At 48.9% G+C, this 24,819-nt stretch overlaps 1 protein-coding gene across 1 annotated transcript; it reads left to right on the plus strand.

Annotated features, from left to right (window-relative positions):
- Window positions 1-320: 320 nt before the first annotated feature.
- LOC112242093 (low density lipoprotein receptor-related protein associated protein 1) lies at window positions 321-24,705 on the plus strand. Its single transcript, XM_042312797.1, has 12 exons — window positions 321-594; window positions 811-827; window positions 1,237-1,382; window positions 2,915-3,045; window positions 9,658-9,778; window positions 16,489-16,579; window positions 18,391-18,455; window positions 18,555-18,637; window positions 19,788-19,838; window positions 21,998-22,123; window positions 23,097-23,168; window positions 23,241-24,705. Exons 1-11 carry the CDS (start codon window positions 433-435, stop codon window positions 23,163-23,165), a joined length of 1,062 nt encoding a protein of 353 aa, XP_042168731.1. The 5' UTR covers window positions 321-432; the 3' UTR covers window positions 23,166-23,168; window positions 23,241-24,705.
- Window positions 24,706-24,819: the final 114 nt, after the last annotated feature.

Below are 24,819 nucleotides of genomic sequence, written 5' to 3' on the forward strand. Positions count from 1 at the left end.
GTTTAGTGAACTAAATGGTTAACACAAAATGGGTGACTTATTACTGCTTGAGTAGGCTGTTTCGTGTGTGAAAACTAGCCAACATTAAATTATTGCCTGTGTGGTGTAAAATTGCTAAACCCTAAAATCCCTTTTCAATCCAACGCGTGGATGATTCCTATTTGCTCAAAAACCTCCCACATCCTCTGTTACTAAGGAGACGGTTACCGAGGTGCATTGTGGGTATTGTATTTTACAAAACCTTTCCCCACCACTGGAAACCGAGTTTGTAGTGGGTTTTACTAAAACTACATATCCCATAATGCAGTTCAGAACGCGTCCGCCTCTTCTAAACACATGACTTGATGTACTCTGAGTTAGGAAGACCGTAGCTCTGAAATTGCGTTTTATTTTTAAGATTTATTCCATCCATTTTCCGGTACGGTGTGAAAAATGAAGTTCGGTTGTTTATTCGCGGTGTTGTGTCTCGCAGTCGGGGCGATTGCAGGAAAGTATTCTCGAGAAATGAACGATCAGAAACCGTCCGTGGACGGTAAGAGCACGGTGGAATTTAGGATCGCTAAACTCAACCAGGTGTGGGAGAAAGCGACCAGGGTAAGAAGTCAAGTCATGCTATTATTATTATTATTATTATTATAGTTTAGCTCTGTTTTACTTAAATATTTGAGACAGTCGAGAGTGAATTGTCTTCGTTATCGGGTCCTAGTGGAGTCCAAAAGTTAGATAACGTTTTTGTCTACACTTCCTTGGGTCTATCCAACATTTTGTTTAGTTCATTTAGCTAGCTAACAGTTACCTTAGCTGATTCAGCTACCTATGCCAATCAAGTAACGTTAAAGGAGTCAGAGATGGCTGAGGTCTGATTGTACCCGGGTGGTTTAAGGAACCGATTTCTCTCACAGACAGACGAGACACACACATACACTTCATTAGTTCCAGTCTGATTTACCACCCATCCCTCCTCTCTGTCTTTCCCGCCTCTGTCTTTCCCTCCTCTCTGTCTTTCCCTCCTCCCTCCTCTCTGTCTTTCTCTCCCTTTCCCTCCTCTCTGTCTTTCTCCCCCTTTCCCTCCTCTCTGTCTTTCTCTCCCTTTCCCTCCTCTCCTCTTTCTCTCCCTCCTCTCCTTTCCCTCCCTCCCTCTCTCCCTTTCCCTCCTCCCTCCCTCTTCTTTCTCTCCCTTTCCCTCCTCCCCCTCTCTTCTCTCCAGTCTAACACCAGTCTCTCTCCTACCTCTAGATGCAGTTGCCCCCCCGTGCGTCAGGCAGAGCTCCACAGTGATCTGAAGATCCAGGAGAAAGATGAACTACAGTGGAAGAAGTCTAAGGCAGAAGGGATGGATGAGAATGGAGAGAGAGAGGCCAAGCTACGACGTGGCTTCAACGGTGAGAGAAGGATGGAGAGGGTGGGTGGAGGAGAGATCAATCTACCAATGCAGCTTCAATGGTGAGAGAGGGATGGGATGGGTGGAGGGGAGATCAATCTACCAATGCAGCTTCAATGGTGAGAGAGAGAAGGATAGAAGGAAGGGGGGAGACTTTTAGAAGGGTTTTAAATAACTACTTAAACTACCTACCTGACTGATGGAGCGAGAGAGAAGGACTAGAAGGAAGGAGTGGTGTAAATAACACTACTTAAACTTAAACTAGAGCTTTATAAACAGTTGGTTTTCTAGAGAGACAGAGCTGCTTTTAAAAAATCGGAAAGGACCTCGGGTCAGGGGAAGGTGTTATATGTTATAATGTGGTGGGGGTGTGAAGGCCTTGGGGAAGGGGTGTGGCTTGTTATAATGTGGTGGGGTGTGAAGGGCCTTGGGGAAGGGGTGTGGCTTGTTATAATGCCATGGGGTGTGAAGGCCTTGGGGAAGGTGTGTGGCTTGTTATAATGTGGTGGGGGTGTGAAGGCCTTGGGGAAGGGGTGTGGCTTGTTATAATGTGGTGGGGGTGTGAAGGCACTGGGGAAGGGGTGTGGCTTGTTATAATGTGGTGGGGGTGTGAAGGGCACTGGGGAAGGGGTGTGGCTTGTTATAATGTGGTGGGGGTGTGAAGGGCCTTGGGGAAGGGGTGTGGCTTGTTATAATGTGGTGGGGGTGTGAAGGCCTTGGGGAAGGGGTGCGTTGGGCCTAAGAACAGCCCTTAGCCGTGGTATATTCTCCATCTACCACACCCCGTCGAGCATTATTATTTATTAATTATTAATTAAAAGCATTATTGCTTAAATATTAAATATGTTTTTATAACTAACCAAGATGGCCCACAGCCTGTCGTTTCCAATGGGGGAGGGATTAATCATAGTGGGCAGAGCCAAGCACGAGCTAGCGAGATCCTATTGGCTCTTTCTAGCACGTATTTGTGTTAGGGAACGCCTACTCTGAAGTGCATGTGTGCAATAACTAAATCCAACCCTTAATTAACTCATTTATAAACAACTATTTTACTTAAAAAAAAAAAACTTTAACAGTGGATTTACAAAACTTAGTCCACTCTGTTCAAAACAGATTGTAATTTTGGGAACAAAAAACTGTATCGAGATCAAATGTTTAACCGATGAGATAATGAGTAGAACGTCGTCCATTTTGTGTCTCCCCTCCACCCCAGTGATCCTGGCTTAGTATGGTTAACTGGCATCCATTTTGTGTCTCCCCTCCACCCCAGTGATCCTGGCTAAGTATGGGATAGTATGGTTAACTGGCTTCCATTTTGTGTCTCCCCCTCCACCCCAGTGATCCTTAAGTATGGGATAGTATGGTTAACTGGCGTCCATTTTGTGTCCCTCCACCCCAGTGATCCTGGCTAAGTATGGGATAGTATGGTTAACTGGCATCCATTTTGTGTCTCCCCTCCACCCCAGTGATCCTGGCTAAGTATGGGATAGTATGGTTAACTGGCGTCCATTTTGTGTCTCCCCTCCACCCCAGTGATCCTGGCTAAGTATGGGATGGATGGGAAGAAGGACACTAGACCTCTAGAATCTAACAACCTGAAGGACCATGACATCAGAGAAGGAGACATGTTTGATGACCCCAGACTGGACAAACTGTGGAATAAGGTGAGGGTTTTTTATTTTATTTTTTTATTTCACCTTTATTTAACCAGGTAGGCCAGTTGAGAACGAGTTCTCATTTGCAACTGCGACCTGGCCAAGATAAAGCATAGCAGTGTGAGCAGACAACACAGAGTTACACATGGAATAAACAATTAACAAGTCAATAACACAGTAGAAAACAAAGGGGGAGTCTATATACAATGTGTGCAAAAGGCATGAGGAGGTAGGCGAATAATTACAATTTTGCAGATTAACACTGGAGTGATAAATGATCAGATGGTCATGTACAAGTAGAGATATTGGTGTGCAAAAGAGCAAGTAAATAAATAAAAACAGTATGGGGATGAGGTAGGTGAAAATGGGTGGGCTATTTACCAATAGACTATGTACAGCAGCAGCGATCGGTTAGCTGCTCAGATAGCTGATGTTTGAAGTTGGTGAGGGAGATAAGTCTCCAACTTCAGCGATTTTGCAATTCGTTCCAGTCACAGGCAGCAGAGTACTGGAACGAAAGGCGGCCAAATGAGGTGTTGGCTTTAGGGATGATCAGTGAGATACACCTGCTGGAGCGCGTGCTACGGATGGGTGTTGCCATCGTGACCAGTGAGCTGAGATAAGGCGGAGCTTTACCTAGCATGGACTTGTAGATGACCTGGAGCCAGTGGGTCTGGCGACGAATATGTAACGAGGGCCAGCCGACCAGAGCATACAGGTCGCAGTGGTGGGTGGTATAAGGTGCTTTAGTGACAAAACGGATGGCACTGTGATAGACTGCATCCAGTTTGCTGAGTAGAGTGTTGGAAGCCATTTTGTAGATGACATCGCCGAAGTCGAGGATCGGAAGGATAGTCAGTTTTACTAGGGTAAGCTTGGCGGCGTGAGTGAAGGAGGCTTTGTTGCGGAATAGAAAGCCGACTCTTGATTTGATTTTCGATTGGAGATGTTTGATATGAGTCTGGAAGGAGAGTTTGCAGTCTAGCCAGACACCTAGGTACTTATAGATGTCCACATATTCAAGGTCGGAACCATCCAGGGTGGTGATGCTAGTCGGGCGTGCGGGTGCAGGCAGCGATCGGTTGAAAAGCATGCATTTGGTTTTACTAGCGTTTAAGAGCAGTTGGAGGCCACAGAAGGAGTGTTGTATGGCATTGAAGCTTGTTTGGAGGTTAGATAGCACAGTGTCCAATGAAGGGCCGAAAGTATATAGAATGGTGTCGTCTGCGTAGAGATGGATCAGGGAATCGCCCGCAGCAAGAGCAACATCATTGATATATACAGAGAAAAGAGTCGGCCCGAGAATTGAACCCTGTGGCACCCCCATAGAGACTGCCAGAGGACCGGACAGCATGCCCTCCGATTTGACACACAGAACTCTGTCTGCAAAGTAATTGGTGAACCAGGCAAGGCAGTCATCCGAAAAACCGAGGCTACTGAGTCTGCCGATAAGAATATGGTGATTGACAGAGTCGAAAGCCTTGGCCAGGTCGATGAAGACGGCTGCACAGTACTGTCTTTTATCGATGGCGGTTATGATATCGTTTAGTACCTTGAGTGTTGCTGAGGTGCACCCGTGACCGGCTCGGAAACCAGATTGCACAGCGGAGAAGGTACGGTGGGATTCGAGATGGTCAGTGACCTGTTTGTTGACTTGGCTTTCGAAGACCTTAGATAGGCAGGGCAGGATGGATATAGGTCTGTAACAGTTTGGGTCCAGGGTGTCTCCCCCTTTGAAGAGGGGGATGACTGCGGCAGCTTTCCAATCCTTGGGGATCTAAGACGATATGAAAGAGAGGTTGAACAGGCTGGTAATAGGGGTTGCGACAATGGCGGCGGAAAGTTTCAGAAATAGGGGGTCCAGATTGTCAAGCCCAGCTGATTTGTACGGGTCCAGGTTTTGCAGCTCTTTCAGAACATCTGCTATCTGGATTTGGGTAAAGGAGAACCTGGAGAGGCGTGGGCGAGGAGCTGCCGGGGGGGCAGAGCTGTTGGCCCGAGGTTGGAGTAGCCAGGCGGAAGGCATGGCCAGCCGTTGAGAAATGCTTATTGAAGTTTTCGATAATCATGGATTTATCGGTGGTGACCGTGTTACCTAGCCTCAGTGCAGTGGGCAGCTGGGAGGAGGTGCTCTTGTTCTCCATGGACTTCACAGTGTCCCAGAACTTTTTGGAGTTGGAGCTACAGGATGCAAACTTCTGCCTGAAGAAGCTGGCCTTAGCTTTCCTGACTGACTGCGTGTATTGGTTCCGGACTTCCCTGAACAGTTGCATATCCCGGGGACTATTCGATGCTATTGCAGTCCGCCACAGGATGTTTTTGTGCTGGTCGAGGGCAGTCAGGTCTGGGGTGAACCAAGGACTGTATCTGTTCTTAGTTCTGCATTTTTTGAACGGAGCATGCTTATCTAAAATGGTAAGGAAGTTACTTTTAAAGAATGACCAGGCATCCTCAACTGACGGGATGAGGTCAATGTCCTTCCAGGATACCCGGGCCAGGTCGATTAGAAAGGCCTGCTCACAGAAGTGTTTTAGGGAGCGTTTGACAGTGATGAGGGGTGGTCGTTTGACTGCGGCTCCGTAGCGGATACAGGCAATGAGGCAGTGATCGCTGAGATCCTGGTTGAAGACAGCGGAGGTGTATTTGGAGGGCCAGTTGGTCAGGATGACGTCTATGAGGGTGCCCTTGTTTACAGAGTTAGGGTTGTACCTGGTGGGTTCCTTGATGATTTGTGTGAGATTGAGGGCATCTAGCTTAGATTGTAGGACTGGCGGGGTGTTAATCATATCCCAGTTTAGGTCACCTAACAGAACAAACTCTGAGGCTAGATGGGGGGCGATCAATTCACAAATGGTGTCCAGGGCACAGCTGGGAGCTGAGGGGGGTCGGTAGCAGGCGGCAACAGTGAGAGACTTATTTCTGGAGAGAGTAATTTTCAAAATTAGTAGTTCGAACTGTTTGGGTATGGACCTGGAAAGTATGACATTACTTTGCAGGCTATCTCTGCAGTAGACTGCAACTCCTCCCCCTTTGGCAGATCTATCTTGATGGAAGATGTTATAGTTGGGTATGGAAATCTCTGAATTTTTGGTGGCCTTCCTGAGCCAGGATTCAGACACAGCAAGGACATCAGGGTTAGCAGAGTGTGCTAGAGCAGTGAGTAGAACAAACTTAGGGAGGAGGCTTCTGATGTTGACATGCATGAAACCAAGGCTTTTACGATCACAGAAGTCAACAAATGAGGGTGCCTGGGGACATGCAGGGCCTGGGTTTACCTCCACATCACCCGCGGAACAGAGAAGGAGTAGTATGAGGGTGCGGCTAAAGGCTATCAAAACTGGTCGCCTAGAGCGTTGGGGACAGAGAATAAGAGGAGCAGGTTTCTGGGCATGGTAGAATATATTCAGGGCATAGTGCGCAGACAGGGGTATGGTGGGGTGCGGGTACAGCGGGGGTAAGCCCAGGCACTGGGTGATGATGAGAGAGGTTGTGTCTCTGGACATGCTGGTTGTAATGGGTGAGGTCACCGCATGTGTGGGAGGTGGGACAAAGGAGGTATCAGGGGTATGAAGAGTAGAACTAGGGGCTCCATTGTGAACTAGAACAATGATAACTAACCTGAGCAACAGTATACAAGGCATATTGACATTTGAGAGAGACATACAGCGAGGCATACAGTAATCACAGGTGTTGAATTGGGAAAGCTAGCTTGAACAGTAGGTGAGACAACAGCTAATCAGCTAGCACAACAACAGCAGGTAAAATGGCGTTGACTAGGCAACGGGGCCGACAGATAAAACATAAACAAGCAGAATGGAGTACCGTGATTAATGGACAGTCCAGAGTGCATCAGCTATGTAGCCAAGAGATCAGTGTCCAGGGGGCAGCGGTGGATGGGGCAGGGAAGCTGGACTGGCGAGTGTTATCCAGGTGGGTGGGTGGGTGGTGGGGGGGGGAGGAGGAGGAGGGAGGGACGGGGTGGGTGGGAGGATTTAGGGTCTGCCTGGGAGGAAGAGGGATCCTGGTGGGGAGGAGGGGCTGGGGGGGGGTCCGGATTGACTGGAGGAGGAGGAGGAAGGGACGGGGTGGGAGGAGGAGGAGGAGGAAGGGACGGGGTGGGAGGAGGAGGAGGGGCTTGTGGGAGGAGGAAGGGACGGGGTGGGAGGAGGAGGGAGGGACGGGGTGGGAGGAGGAGGGAGGGACGGGGTGGGAGGAGGAGGAGGAGGGAGGGACGGGTGGGAGGAGGAGGGAGGGACGGGGTGGGAGGAGGAAGGGACGGGGTGAGGAGGAGGAGGAGGAGGAAGGGACGGGGGGAGGAGGAGGTTCTAATGAACGGGGTGGGAGGAAGGAGCGAAGGGACGGGGTGTTGAGGAGGAGGAAGGGACGGGGTGGGGGAGGAGGAGGAGGAGGAAACATCTCCCAGTCCAGGATGGAAGAAGTCTTGGGTGTGGAGGGGGAGGAGGAGGAGGAAGGGACGGGGTGGGAGGAGGTGGGAGGCTTCTTGGGAGGAGGAGGGAGGGTCGGGGTGGGAGGAGGAGGAGGAAGGGACGGGGGGGGAGGAGGAGGAGGAGGAAGGGACGGGGGGGGAGGAGGAGGAGGAGGGAGGGACGGGGTGGGAGGAGGAGGAAGGGACGGGGTGGGAGGAGGAGGAGGAGGAAGGGACGGGGTTCCAGGGACGGGGTGGGAGGAGGAGGAAGGATATGCTGATAAAAGGAAGGGAGGGGTGGGAGGAGGAGGAAGCGGGGTGGTAGGAAAAGGGACGGGGTGGGAGGAGGAGGACAAGGAAGGGACGGGGTGGGAGGAGGAGGAGGGAGGGACGGGGTTTGGGGAGTTAGGAGGAAGGGACGGGGTGGGAGGAGGAGGAAGGGACAGGGTGGTCAGGAGGAGGAGGGAGGGCGGGGTGGGAGGAGGAGGAGGAAGGGACGGGGTGGGATTAGGAGGAGGAGGAGGAATTCGGGGTGGGAGGAGGAGGAAGGGAAGGGATTGGGAGGAGGAGGAAGGGACGGGGTGGGAGGAGGAGGAGGAAGGGACGGGGTGGGAGGAGGAGGAGGAGGAAGGGACGGGTGGGGGAGGAGGCCCCTCTTCTTACCAGAGGAGGAGGAAGGGACGGGGTGGGAGGAGGAGGGAGGGACGGGGTGGGAGGACCCGCTGAGGAGGAGGAAGGGACGGGGTGGGAGGAGCAAAGGAGGAGGGAGGGACGGGGTGGGATGAGGAGGAGGAGGAAGGGACCCTTGGGAGGAGGAGGAGGAAGGGACGGGGTGGGAAGAGAAGGGACGGGGTGGGAGGAGGAGAAACGGGGTGGGAGGAGGAGGAGGATGGGACGGGGTGGGAGGAGGAGGGAAGACGGGGTGGGAGGAGTTTCCTCGGGGTGGGAGGAGGAGGAGGAGGGAGGGACGGGGTGGGATGAGGAGGAGGAAGGGACGGGGTGGGAGGAGGAGGAGGAGGAGGAGGAAGGGACGGGGTGGGAGGAGGAGGAGGAGGAGGAGGAAGGGACGGGGTGGTAGGAGGAGGAAGGGACGGGGTGGTAGGAGGAGGAGGAAGGGACGGGGTGGGAGGAGGAAGGGACGGGGTGGGAGGGGGGAGGAGGAAGGGACGGGGTGGGAGGAGGAGGAGGAGGGAGGGACTTCTCGGGGGGAGGAGGAGGAAGGGACGGGGTGGGGAGGAGGAGGGGGACGGGGTGGGGGGAGGAGGAAATAACGGGGTCTAAAAGGAAAAACTGTGGGGAGGAGGAGGAAGGGACGGGGTGGGAGGAGGAAATCTCTGTCGGGTGGGAGGATCAGGAAGTATAACGGGGTGGGAGGAGGATTTGAGGAGGAAGGGACGGGTGGGAGGTGGGGGAGGAGGAGGAGGAGGAAGGGACGGGGTGGGAGGAGGAGGAGGAGGAAGGGATGGGGTGGGAGGAGGAGGAGGAGGAAGGGACGGGGTGGGAGGAGGGGGGTGGGAGGAGGAGGAGGAAGGGACGGGGTGGGGGAGGAGGAGGAGGAGGAAGGGACGGGGTGGGAGGAGGAGGAGGAGGAGGAAGGGACGGGGTGGGAGGAGGAGGAGGAAGGGACGGGGTGGGAGGAGGAGGAGGAGGAAGGGACGGGGTGGGAGGAGGAGGAGGAGGAGGAAGGGACGGGGTGGGGGAGGAGGAGGAGGAGGAAGGGACGGGGTGGGCACTTGTTCTCTTCTCTTACCAGTCATTTCCTTTCAAATCAGTGATCAGAAATATGGTAATAACTACCCCTAGGCCACGCCACCACCAACCCAATGGTTTTAGATCAGTGGGAAGTAGTGAAGGAGTGAACACTTCAGGAGAAAGGTGATATGATTGGGACGCACAGCCAGTTTCAGTATAACAGCGTCCATTTTGGGCATGATGAACGTGCTCAGTTTCTCTCCCTCTATGGCTTTCACCCCAGTTTACAACCCAAGAAGCCATTTTGGGGCAACTTGTCCTCAGTTTCTCTTCCTCTATGGCTTTCACCCCAGTTTACAACCCAAGAAGCCATTTTGGGGCAACTTGTCCTCAGTTTCTCTTCCTCTATGGCTTTCACCCCAATTTACAACCCGAGAAGCCATTTTGGGGCGACTTGTCCTCATTCTTCCTACTAACAGTGTAATGGAAATGTTTCCCTCCAGGCTAAGAGTTCTGGTAAGTTCTCAGAGGAGGAGATGCAGAGTCTGAAGAGGGAGTTTCAACACCACAAGGACAAGATCAGCGAGTATAACATCGTCATGGATACCGTCAGCCGCACGGAGGGTGAGAGGGCTTTTTTACGCTCCTAGTTCTTCTCTTTTGTCTGTCGTTCTGCCTCTCTGCTCTTCTCTCTCTCTCCTCTCTCTTCTCTTCTCCTCTTCTCTCTCTCTCTTCTCTCTCTCTCCTCTCTCTCTCTCTTCTCTCTCTCTCTCTCTCTCTCTCTCTTCTCTCTCTCTCTCTCTCTCTCTCTCTCTCTCTCTCTCTCTCTCTCTCTCTCTCTCTCTCTCTCTCTCTCTCTCTCTCTCTCTCTCTCTTCTCTCTCTCTCTCTCTCTCCTCTCTCCTCTCTCTCCTCTTCTCCTCTTCCTCTCCTCTCTCTCCCTAGTGATTATCAGTGTTACCCAGTGATGAAATGTCACTTGGTTTAGGTTGAATTATAATGTAGTTGTTTGACAGCTGGTGATTGGTGGTTTTCTCCACCAACAGTTAGTAGAGGCAGTGATTGTAGTGGTTTTCTCCACCAACAGTTAGTAGAGGCAGTGATTGTAGTGGTTTTCTCCACCAACAGTTAGTAGAGGCAGTGATTGTAGTGGTTTTCTCCACCAACAGTTAGTAGAGGCAGTGATTGTAGTGGTTTTCTCCACCAACAGTTAGTAGAGGCAGTGATTGTAGTGGTTTTCTCCACCAACAGTTAGTAGAGGCAGTGATTGTAGTGGTTTTCTCCACCAACAGTTAGTAGAGGCAGTGATTGTAGTGGTTTTCTCCACCAACAGTTAGTAGAGGCAGTGATTGTAGTGGTTTTCTCCACCAACAGTTAGTAGAGGCAGTGATTGTAGTGGTTTTCTCCACCAACAGTTAGTAGAGGAGTGATTGTAGTGGTTTTCTCCACCAACAGTTAGTAGAGGCAGTGATTGTAGTGGTTTTCTCCACCAACAGTTAGTAGAGGCAGTGATTGTAGTGGTTTTCTCCACCAACAGTTAGTAGAGGCAGTGATTGTAGTGGTTTTCTCCACCAACAGTTAGTAGAGGCAGTGATTGTAGTGGTTTTCTCCACCAACAGTTAGTAGAGGCAGTGATTGTAGTGGTTTTCTCCACCAACAGTTAGTAGAGGCAGTGATTGTAGTGGTTTTCTCCACCAACAGTTAGTAGAGGCAGTGATTGTAGTGGTTTTCTCCACCAACAGTTAGTAGAGGCAGTGATTGTAGTGGTTTTCTCCACCAACAGTTAGTAGAGGCAGTGATTGTAGTGGTTTTCTCCACCAACAGTTAGTAGAGGCAGTGATTGTAGTGGTTTTCTCTACCAACAGTTAGTAGAGGCAGTGATTGTAGTGGTTTTCTCCACCAACAGTTAGTAGAGGCAGTGATTGTAGTGGTTTTCTCCACCAACAGTTAGTAGAGGCAGTGATTGTAGTGGTTTTCTCCACCAACAGTTAGTAGAGGCAGTGATTGGTGGTTTTCTCCACCAACAGTTAGTAGAGGCAGTGATTGTAGTGGTTTTCTCCAGTAAGACAGTTAGTAGAGGCAGTGATTAGTGGTTTTCTCCACCAACAGTTAGTAGAGGCAGTGATTGTAGTGGTTTTCTCCAGTAAGACAGTTAGTAGAGGCAGTGATTAGTGGTTTTCTCCACCAACAGTTAGTAGAGGCAGTGATTGTAGTGGTTTTCTCCACCAACAATTAGTAGAGGCAGTGATTGTAGTGGTTTTCTCCACCAACAATTAGTAGAGGCAGTGATTGTAGTGGTTTTCTCCACCAACAGTTAGTAGAGGCAGTGATTGTAGTGGTTTTCTCCACCAACAGTTAGTAGAGGCAGTGATTGTAGTGGTTTTCTCCACCAACAGTTAGTAGAGGCAGTGATTGTAGTGGTTTTCTCCACCAACAGTTAGTAGAGGCAGTGATTGTAGTGGTTTCTCCACCAACAGTTAGTAGAGGCAGTGATTGTAGTGGTTTCTCCACCAACAGTTAGTAGAGGCAGTGATTGTAGTGGTTTTCTCCACCAACAGTTAGTAGAGGCAGTGATTGTAGTGGTTTCTCCACCAACAGTTAGTAGAGGCAGTGATTGTAGTGGTTTTCTCCACCAACAGTTAGTAGAGGCAGTGATTGTAGTGGTTTTCTCCACCAACAGTTAGTAGAGGCAGTGATTGTAGTGGTTTTCTCCACCAACAGTTAGTAGAGGCAGTGATTGTAGTGGTTTTCTCCACCAACAATTAGTAGAGGCAGTGATTGTAGTGGTTTTCTCCACCAACAATTAGTAGAGGCAGTGATTGTAGTGGTTTTCTCCACCAACAGTTAGTAGAGGCAGTGATTGTAGTGGTTTTCTCCACCAACAGTTAGTAGAGGCAGTGATTGTAGTGGTTTTCTCCACCAACAATTAGTAGAGGAAGTGATTGTAGTGGTTTTCTCCACCAACAATTAGTAGAGGCAGTGATTGGTGGTTTTCTCCACCAACAGTTAGTAGAGGCAGTGATTGTAGTGGTTTTCTCCAGTAAGACAGTTAGTAGAGGCAGTGATTAGTGGTTTTCTCCACCAACAGTTAGTAGAGGCAGTGATTGTAGTGGTTTTCTCCACCAACAGTTAGTAGAGGCAGTGATTGTAGTGGTTTTCTCCACCAACAGTTAGTAGAGGCAGTGATTGTAGTGGTTTCTCCACCAACAGTTAGTAGAGGCAGTGATTGTAGTGGTTTTCTCCACCAACAGTTAGTAGAGGCAGTGATTGTAGTGGTTTTCTCCACCAACAGTTAGTAGAGGCAGTGATTGTAGTGGTTTTCTCCACCAACAGTTAGTAGAGGCAGTGATTGTAGTGGTTTTCTCCACCAACAGTTAGTAGAGGCAGTGATTGTAGTGGTTTTCTCCACCAACAGTTAGTAGAGGCAGTGATTGTAGTGGTTTCTCCACCAACAGTTAGTAGAGGCAGTGATTGTAGTGGTTTTCTCCACCAACAGTTAGTAGAGGCAGTGATTGTAGTGGTTTTCTCCACCAACAGTTAGTAGAGGCAGTGATTGTAGTGGTTTTCTCCACCAACAGTTAGTAGAGGCAGTGATTGTAGTGGTTTTCTCCACCAACAGTTAGTAGAGGCAGTGATTGTAGTGGTTTCTCCACCAACAATTAGTAGAGGCAGTGATTGTAGTGGTTTTCTCCACCAACAATTAGTAGAGGCAGTGATTGTAGTGGTTTACTCCAGTAAGACAGTTAGTAGAGGCTGTGATTGTAGTGGTTTTCTCCACCAACAGTTAGTAGAGGCAGTGATTGTAGTGGTTTTCTCCACCAACAGTTAGTAGAGGCAGTGATTGTAGTGGTTTTCTCCACCAACAGTTAGTAGAGGCAGTGATTGTAGTGGTTTTCTCCACCAACAGTTAGTAGAGGCAGTGATTGTAGTGGTTTTCTCCACCAACAGTTAGTAGAGGCAGTGATTGTAGTGGTTTTCTCCACCAACAGTTAGTAGAGGCAGTGATTGTAGTGGTTTTCTCCACCAACAGTTAGTAGAGGCAGTGATTGTAGTGGTTTTCTCCACCAACAGTTAGTAGAGGCAGTGATTGTAGTGGTTTACTCCAGTAAGACAGTTAGTAGAGGCAGTGATTGTAGTGGTTTTCTCCACCAACAGTTAGTAGAGGCAGTGATTGTAGTGGTTTTCTCCACCAACAGTTAGTAGAGGCAGTGATTGTAGTGGTTTTCTCCACCAACAGTTAGTAGAGGCAGTGATTGTAGTGGTTTTCTCCACCAACAGTTAGTAGAGGCAGTGATTGTAGTGGTTTACTCCACCAACAGTTAGTAGAGGCAGTGATTGTAGTGGTTTTCTCCACCAACAGTTAGTAGAGGCTGTGATTGTAGTGGTTTTCTCCACCAACAGTTAGTAGAGGCAGTGATTGTAGTGGTTTTCTCCACCAACAGTTAGTAGAGGCAGTGATTGTAGTGGTTTTCTCCACCAGCAGTTAGTAGAGGCAGTGATTGTAGTGGTTTACTCCAGTAAGACAGTAGAGGCTGTGATTGTAGTGGTTTTCTCCACCAGCAGTTAGTAGAGGCAGTGATTGTAGTGGTTTTCTCCACCAACAGTTAGTAGAGGCAGTGATTGGTGGTTTTCTCCACCAACAGTTAGTAGAGGCAGTGATTGTAGTGGTTTTCTCCAGTAAGACAGTTAGTAGAGGCAGTGATTGTAGTGGTTTTCTCCACCAACAGTTAGTAGAGGCAGTGATTGTGGTGGTTTTCTCCACCAACAGTTAGTAGTGGCAGTGATTGTAGTGGTTTTCTCCACCAACAGTTAGTAAAGGCAGGGATTGTAGTGGTTTTCTCCACCAACAGTTAGTAGAGGCAGTGATTGTAGTGGTTTTCTCCACCAACAGTTAGTAGAGGCAGTGATTGTAGTGGTTTTCTCCACCAACAGTTAGTAGAGGCAGTGATTGTAGTGGTTTTCTCCACCAACAGTTAGTAGATGCAGTGATTGTAGTGGTTTTCTCCAGTAAGACAGTTAGTAGATGCAGTGATTGTAGTGGTTTTCTCCAGTAAGACAGTTAGTAGAGGCAGTGATTGTAGTGGTTTTCTCCACCAACAGTTAGTAGAGGCAGTGATTGTGGTGGTTTTCTCCACCAACAGTTAGTAGAGGCAGTGATTGTAGTGGTTTTCTCCACCAACAGTTAGTAGAGGCAGTGATTGTAGTGGTTTTCTCCACCAACAGTTAGTAGAGGCAGTGATTGTAGTGGTTTTCTCCACCAACAGTTAGTAGAGGCAGTGATTGGTGGTTTTCTCAACCAGCAGTTAGTAGAGGCAGTGATTGTAGTGGTTTTCTCCACCAACAGTTAGTAGAGGCATTGATTGTAGTGGTTTTCTCCACCAACAGTTAGTAGAGGCAGTGATTGTAGTGGTTTTCTCCACCAACAGTTAGTAGAGGCAGTGATTGTAGTGGTTTTCTCCACCAACAGTTAGTAGAGGCAGTGATTGTAGTGGTTTTCTCCACCAACAGTTAGTAGAGGCATTGATTGTAGTGGTTTTCTCCACCAACAGTTAGTAGAGGCAGTGATTGTAGTGGTTTTCTCCACCAACAGTTAGTAGAGGCAGTGATTGTAGTGGTTTTCTCCACCAGCAGTTAGTAGAGGCAGTGATTGGTGGTTTCTCCACCAACAGTTAGTAGAGGCAGTGATTGTAGTGGTTTTCTCCACCAGCAGTGATTGTAGTGGTTTACTCCAGTAAGACAGTTAGTAGAGGCTGTGATTGTAGTGGTTTTCTCCACCAACAGTTAGTAGAGGCAGTGATTGTAGTGGTTTTCTCCACCAACAGTTAGTAGAGGCAGTGATTGTAGTGGTTTACTCCAGTAAGACAGTTAGTAGAGGCAGTGATTGTAGTGGTTTTCTCCACCAACAGTTAGTAGAGGCAGTGATTGGTGGTTTTCTCCACCAACAGTAAGTCACTCTGGATAACACTGTCTGCTAAACGACCTTCATGTATTTGTTGATTGTCTGCCTGTCTGTCTTCTCTCCCTCCTCATCCGTCCCTCCCTCCTCCAATCCCGTCCTACTCTCCCTCCTCATCGTCCCTCCCTCCTCCAATCCCGTCCTTCTCTCCCTCCCCATCCGTCCCTCTCTCCTCTAATCCCGTCTCTCTCCATCCCATCTCCTCCAATCCCGTCTCTCTCCATCCCATCCCCTCCAATCCCATCTCTCTCCATCCCATCCCCTCTAATCCCGTCTCTCTCCATCCCATCCCCTCCAATCCCGTCTCTCTCCATCCCATCCCCTCCCCGTCTCTCTCCATCCCATCCCCTCCCCCGTCTCTCTCCATCCCATCCCCTCCCCCGTCTCTCTCCATCCCATCCCCTCCCCCCGTCTCTCTCCATCCCATCCCCTCCCCGTCTCTCTCCATCCCATCCCCTCCCCGTCTCTCTCCATCCCATCCCCTCCCCCGTCTCTCTCCATCCCATCCCCTCCCCCTCTCTCTCCATCCCATCCCCTCCCCCGTCTCTCTCCGTCCCCCCCCCCGCCTCTCTCCGTCCCCTCCCCATCTCTCTCCATTCCATCCCCTCCCCTCCCCCGTCTCTCTCTATCCCCTCTCTCTCCATCCTCTCCCCATCTCTCTCCATCCCCTCCCTCTCTCCCCGTCTCTCTCTATCCCATCTCTCTCCCCCTCTCCATCCCCTCCCCCATCTCTCCATCTCTCCATCCCTCCCTCATCTCTCTCCATCCCCTCCCTCCCCCCCATCTCTCTCCATCCCTCCCTCATCTCTCTCCATCCCCTCCCTCTCTCCCCCCATCTCTCTCCATCCTCTCCCCATCTCTCTCCATCCTCTCCCCATCTCTCTCCATCCCCTCCCTCTCTCCCCCGTCTCTCTCTATCCCATCTCTCTCTATCCCCTCTCCATCCCCCCCCCATCTCTCTCTCTCTCCATCATCTCTCTCCATCCCCTCCCTCTCTCTATCCCCTCTCTCCATCCCCTCCCTCTCTCCATCCCCTCCCTCTCTCCATCCCCTCCCTCTCTCCATCCCCTCCCTCTCTCCATCCCCTCCCTCTCTCCATCACCCCCTCTCTCCATCACCTCCCTCTCTCCATCACCTCCCTCTCTCCATCACCTCCCTCTCTCCATTCCCTCTCTCCATCACCTCCCCATCTCTCTCCATCACCTCCCTCTCTCCATTCCCTCTCTCTCGCTCCCCCCCCCCATCTCTCTCCATCCCTCCCTCCCCCATCTCTCTCCATCCCTCCCCCTCCCTCTCTCCATCCCCTCCCCCATCTCTCTCCATCCCCTCCCCCATCTCTCTCCATCCCCTCCCTCTCTCCATCCCCTCCCCCTCTATAGAGATCCATAAGAATGTGATCTCTCCATTAGAAGGGGAAGTTAAACAACATGTCCTGCATCAGAAACACACTGACCTGAAGGACAAGATGAGGTGTGTATTAACGCTGTGTGTCTGTGTGTGTGTGTATTAACGCTGTGTCTGTCTGTCTGTGTGTATTAACGGTGTGTGTCTGTGTGTGTGTGTGTGTGTATTAACGCTGTGTGTCTGTGTGTGTGTATTAACGCTGTGTGTCTGTGTGTGTGTGTATTAACGCTGTGTCTGTCTGTCTGTGTGTATTAACGGTGTGTGTCTGTGTGTGTGTGTGTGTGTTTAACGCTGTGTGTCTGTGTGTGTGTTTAACGCTGTGTGTCTGTGTGTATTAACGCTGTGTGTCTGTGTGTGTATTAACGGTGTGTCTGTCTGTGTTTAACGCTGTGTGTGTCTGTGTGTATTAACGCTGTGTGTGTCTGTCTGTGTGTATTAACGGTGTGTGTGTCTGTCTGTGTGTATTAACGGTGTGTGTGTCTGTCTGTGTGTATTAACGGTGTGTGTGTCTGTCTGTGTGTATTAACGCTGTGTGTGTCTGTCTGTGTGTATTAACGCTGTGTGTGTCTGTCTGTGTGTTTTAACGGTGTGTGTGTCTGTCTGTGTGTATTAACGGTGTGTGTGTCTGTCTGTGTTTTAACGCTGTGTGTGTCTGTGTGTTTAACGGTGTGTGTGTCTGTCTGTGTTTTAATGGTGTGTGTGTCTGTCTGTGTGTTTTAACGGTGTTTGTGTCTGTCTGTGTGTTTTAACGCTGTGTGTGTGTATTAACGGTGTGTGTGTGTCTGTGTTTAATGGGTGTGTGTGTGTGTATTAACGGTGTGTGTGTCTGTCTGTGTTATTAACGCTGTGTGTGTCTGTCTGTGTTTTAACGGTGTGTGTGTGTCTGTGTATTAACGGTGTGTGTGTGTGTATTAACGGTGTGTATTAACGGTGTGTGTGTGTGTATTAACGGTGTGTGTGTCTGTCTGTGTGTATTAACGGTGTGTGTGTCTGTCTGTGTGTATTAACGCTGTGTGTGTCTGTGTGTATTAACGCTGTGTGTGTCTGTGTGTATTAACGGTGTGTGTGTCTGTGTGTATTAACGGTGTGTGTGTCTGTCTGTGTGTATTAACGGTGTGTGTATTAACGGTGTGTGTCTGTCTGTGTATTAACGGTGTGTGTGTCTGTGTGTATTAACGGTGTGTGTGTCTGTCTGTGTGTATTAACGGTGTGTGTGTCTGTCTGTGTGTATTAACGGTGTGTGTGTCTGTCTGTGTGTATTAACGGTGTGTGTGTCTGTCTGTGTGTATTAACGGTGTGTGTGTCTGTCTTGTTATTAACGGTTGTGTGTCTGTGTGTGTGTATTAACGGTGTGTGTGTCTGTCTGTGTGTATTAACGGTGTGTGTGTCTGTGTGTGTGTATTAACGCTGTCTGTCTGTGTGTATTAACGGTGTGTGTGTCTGTGTGTATTAACGGTGTGTGTGTCTGTCTGTGTGTATTAACGCTGTGTGTGTGTCTGTCTGTGTGTATTAACGGTGTGTGTGTGTGTGTGTGTGTGTGTGTGTTTTAACGGTTGTGTGTGTGTGTGTTTTAACGGTTGTGTGTGTGTGTGTGTGTTTTAACGGTTGTGTGTGTGTGTGTGTGTTTTAACGGTTGTGTGTGTGTTTTAACGGTTGTGTGTGTGTGTGTTTTAAGGGTGTGTGTGTGTTTTAATGGTTGTGTGTGTGTGTGTTTTAATGGTTGTGTGTGTGTGTGTTTTAATAGTTTGTGTGTGTGTGTTTTAATGGTTGTGTGTGTGTGTGTTTTAATGGTTGTGTGTGTGTGTGTTTTAATGGTTGTGTGTGTTTTAATGGTTGTGTGTGTGTGTGTTTTAATGGTTGTGTGTGTGTGTTTGTAGGGATCTGAACCAGGGCTTTGAACGCCTGAGGAAACTCAGCCATGAGGGCTTCAGCGAGGACAGCGGTGAGTGGTACACACACACACACACACACACACACACACACACACACACACACACAGCTGGGTGTGACTAGTTGTGATGTCCCCCTCCCTCCTCTCCAGAGTTTAAAGAGCCCAGGGTGATAGAGCTGTGGGAGATGGCACAGAGAGCCAACCTGACTGGGGATGAACTGGACTCGCTCAAGGTGTGTGTGTGTTCTTTCCATATCTGTTTTAATCTTGAGCTTACTTGAGACGCAGACGTCCCACCTAGAGCTCTGGAAATCACATGCGCTACGCTACACGCTAATAGTATTAGTTAAAACGCAAACGTTCATTAAAATACACATGCTTGGTATTGAAATAAAGCTACAGTCATTGTGAATCTAGCCACCGAGTCAGATTTTTAAAATGCTTTTCGGGAAAGCATGAGAAGCTATTATCTGATAGCATGCAACACCCCAAAAGACCCGTAGGGGATGTAAACAAAAGAATTAGCATAGTCGGCGCTACACAAACCGCACAATAAAATATAAAACATTAATTACCTTTGACCATCTTCTTTCTTTGCACACCTTGATGTCCCAATCAATACTGGGTCTTTTTTTGGATTAAATCGGTCCATATATAGCCTAGATATCGATCTATGAAGACTGTGTGATAAACGGAAAAAAATAGCGTTTCATAACGTAACGTCATTTTTTAAAAGTTAAAAATTGACGATAAACTTTCACAAAACACTTCGAAATACCTTTCTAATGCAACTTTAGGTATAACTACACGTTAATAAGCTATAAAAATCATCAGGAATCATTCGATAGCTGGCCGTGTGGAAAAATGTCCGGAAAAAGAAAGACAATGCCTCGGGTTGGTGGTCGGAGAGAATCGGTTCCCTTTGGTCGGATCTACCAAGAATCAAATCAGAATCAAATGAGGAGACTCTATACATCCTGTGGAAGCTGTAGGTACTGCAAGCTCGGCCTCATTTAATACGGTTCACCTTCAACAATTCATGGAAGTGGCGCATGGATATTTTTTTCCATCTCCAGTGATCAGATTTTCCTGCCTTTTCGATGAAACAGACGTTCTGTTATAGTCACAGCCGTGATTTAAACAGTTTTGGAAACGTCTGAGTGTTTTCTATCCACACATACTAATCATATGCATATACTATATTCCTGGCCTGAGTAGCAGGACGCCAAAATGTTGCGCGATTTTTAACAGAATTTCCGAAAAAAAGTAGGGGGAAGCTTAACAGGTTAAAGTGATCACTTTTCACAGTCTGGATCATAATGTTCTGTCCGGTTTGGGTGTCTCTCTCCCTGTGTGTGTGTGTGTGTGTGTGTGTGAGATCAGGAGGAACTGAAGCACTTTGAGACCAAGGTAGAGAAGCACAGCCACTACCAGGTAACCAATCAATATCAATTATTAATCAATCCGTTTTTTTTTCCCTCATCGATCTACACACAACACCCCATAATGACATCACAATACCCCATAATGACAAAGCAAAAACAACTAAAATATGACATTTACATAAGTATTCAGACCCTTTACTCAGTACTTTGTTGAAGCACCTTTGGCAGCGATCACAGCATCGAGTCTTCTTGGGTATGACGCTACAAGCTTGGCACACCTGTATTTGGGGAGTTTCTCCCATTCTTCTCTGCAGATCCTCTCAATCTCTGTCAGGTTGGATGGGGAGAATTGCTGCACAGCTATTTTTTAGGTATCTCCAGAGATGTTTGATCATGTTCAAGTCTGGGCTCTGACTGGGCCACTCAAGGACATTCAGAGACTTGTCCCGAAGCCACTCCTGCGTTGTCTTGGCTGTGTGCTTAGGGTCGTTGACCTGTTGGAAGGTGAACCTTCGCCCCAGTCTGAGGTCATGAGCTCTCTGGAGCAGGTTATCAAGGATCTCTCTGTACTTCACTCCGTTCATCTCTCCCTCGATCCTGACTCGTCTCCCAGTTCCCTGCTGCTGAAAAACATCCCCATAGCATGATGCTGCCACCTCCATGCTTCACCGTAGGGATGTTGCCAGGTTTCCTCCAGACTTGTTGTTCATGGTCTGGGAATCTTTAGGTGCCTTTTGGAAAACTCCAAGCAGGCTGTCATGTGCCTTTTACTGAGGAGTGGCTTCCGTCTGTCCTCTCTACCATACAGGCCTGATTGGTTTTCCTATCTCCACAGAGGAACACTAGAGCTCTGTCAGAGTGACCATCGGGTTCTTGGTCACCTCCCTGACCGAGGCCCTTCTCCCCCGATTGGTCAGTTTGGCCGGGCTGCCAGCTCTATGAAGAGTCTTGGTGGTTCCAAACTTCTTCCATTTCAGAATGATGGAGGCCACTGTGTTCTTGGGGACCTTCAATGCAGCAGTTATGTTTTGGTACCCTTCCCCAGATCTGTGCCTCCACACAATCCTGTCTCTGATCTCTACGGACAATTCCTTCAACCTCATGGCTTGGTTTTTGCTCTGACATGCACTGTCAGCTGTGGGACCTTATACAGACAGGTGTGGGCCTTTCCAAATCATGTCCAATCAACTGAATTTACCACAGCTGGACTCCAATCAAGTTGTAGAAACATCTCAAGGATGATCAATGGAAACAGGATGCAGCTGAGCTACATTTAGAGTCTCATAGCAAAGGGTCTGAATAATAAGGTATTTTATTTTTTTATTTTGTTTACATTTGCAAAGATTTAGGAATTGTTGTTACTCAATCCATTTTAGAATGAGGTTGTAACGTAACAAAATGTGGAAAAAGTCAAGGGGTCTGAATACTTCCTGAAGACACTGTCTTTTATTGATGTCCCAAATGGACCCTTACGCCCTTAAGGCACTTAGAGATCTGAGAGGGTTTGACAGGTGTAAGCTATATGGTGCATCCACCAAGCAAGTGCCTAGGGCGTAGGGTCCATTTGGGATAGGACCACTCACTTTCTCCTCCCTCTCCCCCTGCTCCCCTCCCCCTGCCTCTCTCTCCCTCTCCCCCTGCTCCTCTCCACCCTGCCTCTCTCTCCCTCTCCCCCTGCTCCTCTCCACCCTGCCTCTCTCTCCCTCCTCCCCCTGCTCCTCTCCACCCTGCCTCTCTCTCCCTCTCCCCCTGCTCCTCTCCCCCTGCTCTCTCCCCCCCCCCTCTCCTCTCCCCCTCCCTCTCCCCCTGCTCCTCTCCCCCTGCTCCTCTCCCCCCCTGCCCCTCTCCCCCCCCCTGCTCCTCTCCCCCTGCTCCTCTCCCCCCTGCTCCTCTCTCCACCCTGCTCCTCTCCCCCTGCTCCTCTCCACCCTGCTCCTCTCCTCCCCTGCCTCTCTCTCCCCCTGCTCCTCTCCCCCTGCCCTCTCTCCCCCTGCTCCTCTCTCCCCCTGCTCCTCTCTCCCCCTGCCTCTCTCTCCCCCTGCTCCTCTCCCCCTGCCTCCTCACCCTCTCCCCCTGCCTCTCTCCCCCTGCCCTCTCTCCCCCCCTGCCTCTCTCCCCTGCCCCTCTCCCCCTGCTCCTCTCCCCCCTGCATCTCTCTCTCTGAGAAGACCCCTGCCCTCTCTAGAGATGGGAGGTCCCCCTCCTCAGGAACAGTTGGAATTATCCCACCAGAAGCTGAGACATGTAGAAGCTCTAGGAGACAACGACCACATCCTGAGAAACCAGGAGAGATACAATAACCTGGCAGAGAAGACTAGAGAGATGGGATACAAGGTAGGAGAGAGACGATACCTGGCAGAGAAGACTAGAGACAATAACCTGGCAGAGAAGACTAGAGACAATAACCTGGCCGAGAAGACTAGAGAGATGGGATACAAGGTAGGAGAGAGACAATAACCTGGCAGAAGAAGACTAGGAGAGAGATGGGATACAAGGTAGGAGAGAGACAATAACCTGGCAGAGAAGACTAGAGACAATAACCTGGCAGAGAAGACTAGAGAGATGGGATACAAGGTAGAGAGAGACAATAACCTGGCCGAGAAGACTAGAGACAATAACCTGGCAGAGAAGACTAGAGAGATGGGATACAAGGTAGGAGAGAGACAATAACCTGGCCGAGAAGACTAGAGATGTGGTAGGAGAGAGACAATAACCTGGCAGAGAAGACTAGAGAGATGGTAGGAGAGAGACAATAACCTGGCCGAGAAGACTAGAGACAATAACCTGGCCGAGAAGACTAGAGACAATAACCTGGCCGAGAAGACTAGAGACAATAACCTGGCAGAGAAGACTAGAGACAATAACCTGGCAGAGAAGACTAGAGACAATAACCTGGCAGAGAAGACTAGAGAGATGTGGTACAAGGTAGGAGAGACAATAACCTGGCAGAGAAGACTAGAGACAATAACCTGGCAGAGAAGACTAGAGATGTGGTAGGAGAGAGACAATAACCTGGCAGAGAAGAGAGAGAGGAGAGACAATAACCTGGCAGAGAAGACTAGAGACAATAACCTGGCTAGAGAAGACCAGAGAGATGGGTACAGAGGTAGGAGAGACAACCTGGCAGAGAGAGAGGTTAGAAGATAGGAGAGAGACAATAACCTGGCAGAGAAGACCACCTGGGAGATAACCTGGCAGAAGACCAGGAGACTAGAGAGGTAACATACAGGGTAGGAGAGAGACAATAACCTGGCAGAGAAGACCAGAGAGATTTGTTGTAATGAGACTCTCTCTCTTTCTCTCTCAGATGAAGAAGCACATGCAGGATTTAACCAGCAAGATCTCCCGTAAAGGACTGGACCGTAACGAACTGTAAGGGGTTCCTCAGACGAGGCCCTCAGATGGGGGGTTTAACCAGCAAGATCTCCCGTAAATGACTGGACTGTAAGGGGTTCCTCAGACGAGGCCCGGTGGGGGGTTTAACCAGCAAGATCTCCCGTAAATGACTGGACCGTAACGGGTTCCTCAGACGAGGGGGGACGACAGAAGGCTGTGTGTTTTCAACATCAGGACTCGAAACAACAAATGAAGTCTTCGTGTTTTTCTTGCCACAGTGATTCAGAGTGTGGCGATGCTGCTGTCATGACAACCCTACGATGAACTGCTAATCTGCCTGTCTATATATACACACACACACACACACACACACACACACACACACACACACACACTTCCGTCCACATTACTCTTTTGTAGACTACTTTAATGAAATCAGTGTTTTTCCGCGTAAATCTCATTTGTGATTATGTATCATTTTAATAATGATGAGCTTGCTTCTATCTCAAATGGCACCCTATTCCCTACATAGTGCACTACGTTTGACCAGGGCCCTATGGAAGTAGTGTACTGTGTAGGGAATAGGGTGCCATTTGGGATGGGGAACGTGTCTTTCAGTGACACTACTTGTTTTGTGTAAATATGTGTGTATATATATATATATATATACCTATTCTAGGTATATCTGATTATGTCCGTGTACCAAATGTCACCCTATTCCCTACATAGTGCACTACTTTTAACCAGAGCCCCGTACGTTCTTGATCAAACCACCTAATAACTTTGATCAAGAGTTTCATTATGAAAGTATTTGAGACAACCACATATTACCACCATCGAACCCTTCTAGGGAAATAGCTGCGTCACCATAGTAACACGTGGTATCAGTGGATTTGACGACATCGCCATAGTAACACGCGGTATCAGTGGATTTGACGACATCGCCATAGTAACACATAGTATCATTGGTATATCAGCAAATCTCAAGAACTCCTCCGTGACCTTTGGCCTAGTGGTGAAATCCCTGAGCGGTTTCCATCCTCTCTGGCAACTCGGTTAGGACGGACTTCTGAATCTTTCGTAGTGACTGGGTGTGTTGATATTCAATGTCTGCTTTCAGTTTTTTTAAATTCATCTACCAGAATTGGTGCCCTTCTTTTGCGAGGGGTTATTGTTAAAACCTCTCTGGTCTTTGTGGTTGAAATTCACTGCTCGATTTGAAGGACCGTACAATTATCTGTATGTGTGGGGTTGGCGTGATGAGGTAGTCATTCAGTCATGTTGAACACTGTTCTGGCAGACAAAGTGAGTCCTTGTAACTGATGTGGCTTTAACTACATATTTACTACGGCACTTAATTAGCCTTGATATAACAATGGGGTTGAATACTTGACTCATGAACATTTCAGCTTTTCATTTTTTTAACTTTATTTGTCAAAAAAATAATCTTAAAAATATAACTTTGACATGATGGAGTATTGTGTGTAGGCCCAGTGGAGGAGAATAATCTAAATTGAATCCATTTTAAATTAAAGCTGTAACACAAGGGGCTGTATTAACCAATCAGAGAGTTACTGAGAGAACCAGTGTCGTGATTGGAGAGTTACTGAGAGAACCAGTGTCGTGATTGGAGAGTTACTGAGAGAACCAGTGTCGTGATCGGAGAGTTACTGAGAGAACCAGTGTCGTGATTG

The sequence above is a fragment of the Oncorhynchus tshawytscha genome, unplaced genomic scaffold, assembly GCF_018296145.1.
Source record: "Oncorhynchus tshawytscha isolate Ot180627B unplaced genomic scaffold, Otsh_v2.0 Un_contig_6156_pilon_pilon, whole genome shotgun sequence".
Taxonomy (NCBI): domain Eukaryota; kingdom Metazoa; phylum Chordata; class Actinopteri; order Salmoniformes; family Salmonidae; genus Oncorhynchus; species Oncorhynchus tshawytscha.

Excerpts from the sequence above, each read along its gene's own strand:
- LOC112242093 (XM_042312797.1), top strand. The coding sequence starts at position 433 with ATGAAGTTCGGTTGTTTATTCGCGGTGTTGTGTCTCGCAGTCGGGGCG. Across the intron at positions 3,046-9,657 it reads TGGACAAACTGTGGAATAAG|GCTAAGAGTTCTGGTAAGTT; the intron begins GTGAGGGTTTTT and ends GTTTCCCTCCAG. Across the intron at positions 9,779-16,488 it reads TACCGTCAGCCGCACGGAGG|AGATCCATAAGAATGTGATC; the intron begins GTGAGAGGGCTT and ends CCCCCTCTATAG.